At 36.1% G+C, this 8,665-nt stretch overlaps 1 protein-coding gene across 1 annotated transcript in view; it reads left to right on the top strand.

Moving 5' to 3' along the window:
- Nucleotides 1-2,190: 2,190 nt before the first annotated feature.
- Nucleotides 2,191-8,665, top strand: part of ank2b (ankyrin 2b, neuronal) — a 153,922-nt gene continuing 147,447 nt past the window's right edge. Inside the window, exon 1 of the mRNA XM_073859548.1 lies at nucleotides 2,191-2,406. Coding sequence (XP_073715649.1) covers nucleotides 2,320-2,406 — 87 coding nt within the window. The 5' untranslated portion in view covers nucleotides 2,191-2,319. The remainder of the gene's footprint in view (nucleotides 2,407-8,665) is intronic.

Here is an 8,665-nt window from a genome sequence, read left to right as displayed (position 1 = left end):
CAGTAAAGTAAACATAGGCTTACTGAATATAGGATCATTTTAGTGAATTAACTAAAGGCCATCAATAATTAGTTTATTAAATTAATTCAAAATATGCACACACTTATTATACACTTAATATGCTTAAATACAACATCAGTAATGCAGGGAACTAGAATTGTATAAATAGGTTGGCCGAGGCTACTTTAGGCGGTCCATATCCCATGAAAGAAAACTGTAATTATAAAAAAGCATAAATGAATCTACGATTACTTCACATTACCCCACATTAGATAAATATTCTTCTTGCCCTGCATGCATTAAACTAACTGTGTAAGATGTAAACATAATGCAAGTGTTAATTTTAAACTTCTCACATCTGATTTAATGTCTGGTAGTGAAGCAAAAGGCTTCTTGTTAACTGCAGTAACTTTAGTAAAAGTTGTTCAGAAAATCAAAATTCCACGATAAACCTTAAACTTACTTTTAATAGCAGAGCTCAACACTATAGGTTACAGTCAGGACCAGTGAGTGATTTTCTCTTCTTTTGTTATTTAATTAACTTTAATGACTTGAACAGGTACTGTTTATTGGGCTTTAAGACCGAACGCAATAAAATGTTTAAGCCAAAAGATGAACGTGCGCTCATTTAAACTCCGTGCACGCGCATTACCGGTGGATGAAGTGTTGTACCGCGCACGTGATGCGTCGCGTTTTCAAGTTCAAACTTCACAGCAGTTCAGTACAACACAGTGAATCTAATCATACAGTAAAAAAGATATCTTATCGAATTAAAGAGTGGCGTTGAATTTTGTTATTAAACACGCTGAATAATGGGAAGTGAATTACTGGAGGGAGTTAAAGCAACGCATTAAATTTGGACACCCATATGTGCTCAGCTGCAGTAATGTTTCTTGTCTTGTCACCTTGACAATCACTGCGTTTCATATTTCACATCATTAAACGGCTGTATAATAGTCAGCGTTTGATTACTTACATCTTTCTTGCACTTCCACTAACTGCGCATCTGACCCCTGTGTTGCACTTCTGTCTGCCTGGTCTGATTTTATTGGTCATCTCGGAATAATTTTGACTTTATCTTACTTAACGGGGTGCAGCTCAGACCTGTTGGCTTGTGACACCACACTACCGCGAAATCTATTTAAAAGCATACTGAGTCATTTACTTTTTAATCGGTCTCGCGGTGCTAAGACGTCACATGCCGATCGGTCTGGGCAGCGCAGCCAGAAGTCAAACGAGCGCTGAGCGTTGAGTCAAATAAAACGAGCATCAGAAAATGACGGAAATCATGCGTTCAGCTTCAATAATGTATCATATTAATTTGAAACAGGAACCCAGAATATTTGTCACACGCATTGATTAAAACACTGATGACAATAATCAAGCAAAAAAACGACTTAAATTCTGGACCTTTTGGCAGTGAGGGGGGGTTCGTTCGAACCACCCGAACCCCCCCTGCCTACGGGCTTGATATATATATATATATATATATAAAATACAGAATATATAAAAATATAAATAAAATATATACACATGTAAATGTTTCTTAAATACATACATTAATGTGTATATATATTTATTTATTTATGTATAATAATTAAACAGCACACACTCGTATATCATGCCAAAAATCACTTCTATTTTCTATGCCATTAATCGCGATTAATCTTTGCCCAGCACAAAAAAATGTGCCATGAAATTATTTGTGTTTAAATTTTCTTTAGGTAAAATATGATCTAATATATATATATATATATATATATATATATATATATATATATATATATATATATATATATATATATATATATATATATATATATATATAAATAAGTTCATATTTTACCTTTTTTACTTATTTTACTTTCACAGTCAGAAATAAACAAGATGTTTACATCTTGCACACACACACACACACACACACACACACACACACACACACACACACACACACACACACACACAGTACGGGTGGCAACTGGGGCTGGTTGTGCTTCCCGATAAACATTAGTGGGAGTTGTTACCATGGTGACTCCATTGTGCTTCCCTCCTCCCGCCAACCCCTTATTTGCCACCCTCCTTTGAGCGCCCATCTCTCTCTCTCTCTCTCTCTCTCTCTCTCTCTCTCTCTCTCTTTCTCTCTTTGGGCCACTCCCCTTTTCCAGTCTCTTGCTCTTTATTTGTTACTATTGCCACTGTGAACTATCAGACTGGAGGGAGTGGAGTTGGATCTTCATTGGCCGGTTGAACTGAGGATCTATTGAGTGTCTACATTGATAAAAGACCGCAGGAGGGATACATTGAATATTTGAAAAGGGAATGAATGAAGATACTCAGTCCCATCTGAGGATGGAGGCTACCGACAGACTCAACGGTCTTGGGGGGAGGAGGAGGCGGCCAAAGAAGGTAAACATGAGCTTCACTTTGGGGATCTGCGGTGTTTTGATGGTGGAAGATCTGTGAAGTTCCTGAGGTCTTTTGTGAACAACACTAGGCTTTGTTTTTCTTAAATAGAGTTTAGGAGGGATTACTGTCTTGGGATGAACTACTTTAATTTACAATTTTCTTTGTATTCACATCTTAAATTTCAGTCTGCTTCTGAGTTTGATGTTTGGTTGGCAGGTGCCAGACTCTTTGTATCTTTAGGTCAGATTGGTTTTTCACGCTGTGTAGATGGTTTTGTTTTTATAAAGTAGTGTTGTGAGGTGAAGATAAGAGGTGTAATGGGTGTGTCGTCTGCATAGTAAAGCCAGAAGGCACCTAAATAGTGTAGTGCACTTAATGGTGTCCACACATAACATTAGGTCAAAATTAAAGCAATAGAAGTACAATAAAGTGTCCACCATGACAGAAAAACAAAATGTGTGCTGGAGAAATGCTGATTTGGTTTGTTTATTATTGTAATTACTCATAAGTATCTTTTTCTTTTTCACAAAAATACAGACATTTTATCTGGTCTCACCTTTCCTCCCCACCCATTCGGTTCTTAGTTCTTTCATTACTGAATCAGATTGAGAATGCATGTTTATTTTTTAAATATAATATGTCAGGTGAACAATATGCACTATTTATGTATGCACAACATACAGAGAGTACAGGTGAAGGGTTTGTATTGGTGTGAAATGAAGTCAGATAAACACCTTTGTTCCATGTGTCTGATGTCATGAGCGGGGCGTGTCTGATGCTCTTTGTGTGCGCACTACATCCTTGACCGATGAAGTCATCAATATTAATATGTTTATAATGCTTTGTGCATGTAATTATGTATATAAGAGACCACTGTGGTGATTTTCGTCTCATAAGCTCAGAACTGAAAATGAGCCATAACTGTTAATCAAGAACCGTATTTTTAGCACCAACACTTCTGGTGCATAATAAACAACAAGCCCACGATTTGCAGCCGAAGTCTCATAAGTTGATTATAAAAAGGAAATGAAACTTTGCCACCCACATAACTTCACAGTGTTATGACGAGAAAAGTCACAGATATTAAGGATTAAGGTGGCTTGACTTGTAATGGATGCAAAATAATAAACTTGCTCTACACACAGCATGGTCATGGTAAATGTTATTGTAAGCATCTGATGCATTTGAAATGAATTTAGTTATTTTTCTACTTACAATCTTATTGTACTGTATGTACAAACATACCTACTTAAAAGCACTGCCACAAACGTACTATAATTTTTACTGTTAGTGTCAGCAATGTACATATTGCAATAATTTACTCTATGCATTTCATTGTTTTATCATTTCCACTTTGGTCTCTACTGTCTGCAATAGGATGCATTTACTGTAAAGCTGCTTTGTAACAATGCAAACTGTGAAAAATGTGCTATATAGATATATTTAAATTGTATTGAAATTTCCAGACTGTAAAAAGTAATCGAAATCCATGAAATTTTAAATGGCAATCAAAATACTAATGTGCACTGTTTAGGTGCAATTGTATACTTTTTGAAAGGGTACCGCCCTAGTGACAGCTAGGGAGCATTTATTGATCATTTTGTTAGTGATAGTGTTGGTTTAGTTATCTTGAAATGATCTATTTTTGTGAGTTTAGTTCTTTAAAATGATTTAGGTTATGGTTACTGTTTTTATCTCTGACAAATAATTTTGAAATTCAACACTTATTGGGTCAAAGGTTGGGATCCTGATGCAGTCAGATATATTTGACACGGGTCACCTCTGTGATATTTGTTACTGTCTGTCAGTAAAGACCTGTGAGCTGAATTAGCAGAGATTCAGCAGTGTGATTTGACTTTCACTGGGATGCAGGATCAATAAGGTTTGAATTATTGATATGTTGGGATGCGCGTGTGCAGTGTGATTGAAGTTTAATCTGATGTGAGATCACTGTGACAGACGTTTGAGTGCTAATGAGTCAGAGTCTGAATCCTTTACTGCCTTGATTTTAGGAGAAAATATGCAGACTTCTGGATTTTAATATGGTAAAGTGCTGGGGGAAAAGGATGTGTGCAACTTTGTGTGTTAGTTTTAAATGTGTTTATTAGCATCCTTGGCTGATGATAGGTCCTCTTGTGTTAATTAAAATATTTACTAAAAGCTAAAATTAATACTAAAATACACTTGATGAGAGTAACACTTTTTGTAAATTTGCGTAAAATAATCATGCATTTAATTACATCATTGTTTTTTTACTATAGATTGACATAAACCTGTACATAAAAAACATGAATTTCTTTCTAGTAATGATCATATGTTTTTGTATGATTCAGGTTGTACGAATTCATATGAATTAGCCAACTTGTAAAATACGTACGCCTGAATTAACTATAGACACGTTCCTGAAAGTTTCGCATTCTTGTGAAGACTCCATCTATTCTTATATCAGTAAAAATGTTAGAAAATTGTAAAATTATTTGCATAAGAATTTGCTTGTGCCATCTATTTAAAATATAAAGAGCATTTGCTTTAATACAGTATCTTTATGCTGCATGTATAGAGAGAAACAAATTGAAAACTCTCATTATATTAAAAATAATCACTAAACTGTAAAAAAAATATGCAGCATTTTTGTCAAATTAACATATATTTTTATGTTACTTTAACTTACTTTTGGTAAGTTAAACAATTTTAACATGTTTTTATAAGTAAGGGATAATGTAGAGGCAGCCGGTAGTTATCGGGAAATAAGCCCCGACAGTGTGATCAGGACCCGACGCGAAGCGGAGGGTCTTGTATCACACTGAAGGGGCTTTTTCCCAATAACTACCGGCTGCCTCTACATTATCCCGCTTATTACACGGCTACTTGCCACATAAGAAAAAAAATGGACATGAATATGAATTTGAAACATTTTATTGGCATATTTGTTTTAAATTAACATTTTTATCCTTCCGCTAAACTTTGCACAGATGCATAAAATGATGGTAATACCTTATTAAGATCCTCTGCTTCATACTTGTCTGTCTCCATTTTTTCTCTTTTAGCCAGTCTTTGAGAAGTTTTAATGCCCATTCTGTATTTTTTTGTGTGTTGGCTTCGTAGCTGTCATGCTCTATTTTGTCAAGTTCAGTCTCAGTAAGCTGTATGTCTTGTCGTGGTTGTCCAGTGTTTGTCACAAGATGGCGCCAAACAGTAATCTTTATTGATCTTTATTGGCGCGGAGCGATTTTACTCGTACAAGTAGTACCGGCTATATGCGTTATTACTTTGGAGCGTTTATTTTTTGAAAAGAACGAACCTGCAAATGTCTCAACTGACCAATCAGAATCAAGCATTCCGGGGAGCCGTGTAATAAGTTATGTTAACTTTTGTAAGTCAAAACTTAAAATAATAGGTTGAATTGACTTACAAAACCAAATTATTTTTATAACTTCATGCTTCATTTTTTACAGTGTGAAATGCAGGAAACATGAAATACTTGGTCTAATAAAGATACAAAAACACAGGTGAAAATCAAGAAGGGCAAAGATGAGCAAAACTGTCAGGGTGTGTGTAGAGGAAGATGAGGAAATTCCAAAAATCATAAACTTTAATAATACCAAAACAACAACCAGAATGATAGGCAAACATACACGCATAATGTAGACGAAATTGGACAATGACTAGATGAAGGCAGGGGTATAAATACAAGACTAATGATTAACTAAACAAGACACAAGTGATGACAATATAATGATTAACGTGATGGAGAACAGGTGAAGACAATGAACGTGAAGATGAACTAAGGCAAACAGAAGCAAAACTACGAAAAATCCATATAATAAAAAAAACAGGACAAACAGACACTTATTGAATGCGAGGGGCAACCTTTCGAGCTCTCTGATGAAGCCAATACTGAAGTGACCTAAACTGCAATTCATCGACTGGCCACTAAAGGCTCCAGAAGGGAGTCAATTCCCATAGACCTCCATGTTAAAATGCCCCACTTTACAGTAGAAAATATGTTTACAGCCTGGCACAAAAAGTGTTTTTTGGTCTTTATAGCTTATTTTGCACTTTATGACAACTGTGAGGGTTTTTTCGTAACTCATCCGTAAATTATATTAAGCCTTAAAGTTCTGCATAATTAAGGGCGTGGCCACTTGAGTGATGGCTGAACTTCCACTGCTGTCACTAGAGTCGAGCTACGTGGGCGTGGTTTCAGAAAGCAGCCACCTCAGCTTCACCCAACGTCCCGCCTCTTTACCGATTTTCGATTATCCGCGAGTGATGCACGGTTATAGATATGTACACTAGATGTCGCCTTGGCTACGGCAGTTCATTGGAAAAATGCGTCAAATAGAGCCGCCATCTTGAAACGGGGAGCCCTGCATCAGCGTCATTGTAGGCAATGGTGTAACGGAAATAAATTGCCATGAATGCGATTTTCTAGAGGTTTTTGTTGGTTCGTTCCAATAGTCTGACATGTATTTAGCATTGAGTCCAGAAAAAAAATAAAGTTTTGATATTATGAAAATCTACTTTTTCTAACTATAATGCATGTGCTAGTAGGCCTAACATCCATACGCAGCACAAAAGTCCGGCATCGTCCATGAATTCGAAGTAGAGTCGGAAATAGCAGCATTACCTAGATACTTCCTATGACAAGACCCCTGTTTCAAAATGGCGATGGTTTTGACAAATGCTTAGAACCCCAAGGCGACATCTAGTGTATATCTATGATGCGCCTTGACGTGCGGCAAACCTATGGGTGACGTCACGGACACTACGTCAATATTTTTTTACAATCTATGATTGAATATAATTTTATCAATCAGTGCTGCTTGCAAGATATCAGCATTAACTCAAAATCTTCAGTTATACCTAAAGCTGGCAACTCATGTAGTCAGTTTTTTCTCATGCCCCATTTTCTGCATGTGGTATTTTATGAGGGTATTTGTCAATGAAGTATAATGTCCTCAGGGGGTGATACAGCTCTCAACAAGAGCACCGCTTTTAAGAGAAGATGCTGATGTAGTTCTTATGAATGTTTTTTCACTGTACATACACACAAAAACGCTTACTAGACAAACATAACTGTATTAGAGATACTAATGCTTATATTGAGGGTTAAAGGTTTTTCAAAACCACAAACCCTTAAGTACTAAACTACTGTATTGCAACAGCCCAAAACACTAAATATTGAAGAGTTTTTGTAGTGTCAGAAACAACATTTTGAATGCTTTGTCAGAATGAGGTACAGCGGTTCACTGTTATTATTGCATGTCTATAACATTTAAGCACATATAGATATTGTGTTCTGGTGTTTATGAGAAACTGAGGGCATTTATGGATCTGAAGTCTGTGAAATCGTTTAATTTGGCTTTTAAATTAAATGTCACTTTCTTCCATTAGTTGTGCACCTGTGAAGCTGCCCTCTCATTGAACTGCACTGTGTCTTATTGTGCTCAGTGTGAACCGTCACAGGTGCAGAAGAAACACATGAGGTTTGCTCTTGGGAAGTTCATTCCCAGAAAGCAATTTTGCATTTAAAAGATGTCTAATAGCCGTTCAAACACAGCCCAGACATCCAATCTAGAACAAGGCAAATTTTGGCTTTTTCATTTCATGTCTAAGCATGAAAATAAATAAAACCAAACACCTTGTAAATGACTTTGCTTACATGATGAAATATCATGCATGTACAAGTAAACAAATTCAAGTTTATGTTGGCTAGAAGTGAGTCCAGATGGTGAAAGACAGCTATTGCTTGTTGAGTTAGTTGAGACTGTCAGTCTGTGTGATCCTCAAGATGTAAATGTATAAGATATCAGAATTTTCTTTTGGTGCATTGTTAGACATTCACTCAGTTGTACAAGCTTGTACATTCTTTCAGTGGCAACAGATAAAAACATGGCTATACTCGGATGCCTGGGGCGTCTCCTGGATGCTTAACAGCAACACAGATGGAAGATGCTTGCTGGAATGACACTCCACTGTTGCCACAGCAACAAGGGTCTGGAAACGGGGTCCTCGAGCCCATGAGACGTCATATAGTAAAGGTCCAATGTCAGCATAGTATTAATTTAGTTTTTGCAATATATATATACTTGATTTAGCATTTTTGTAAATGTGCACAAACATGTACAATAAACACATCCATTTATATATAAAGTATTGTGTTCTAGAAGAAATGAGCATGGAATACACAGATGGTTAGATAATTAATATTGTATCTTCACATATAATGAATAGTACATAATAACATATATTGTTA

Source organism: Misgurnus anguillicaudatus, chromosome 21, assembly GCF_027580225.2.
Source record: "Misgurnus anguillicaudatus chromosome 21, ASM2758022v2, whole genome shotgun sequence".
Taxonomy (NCBI): Eukaryota; Metazoa; Chordata; class Actinopteri; order Cypriniformes; family Cobitidae; genus Misgurnus; species Misgurnus anguillicaudatus.
This window is presented reverse-complemented; position numbering and strand designations above follow the sequence as displayed.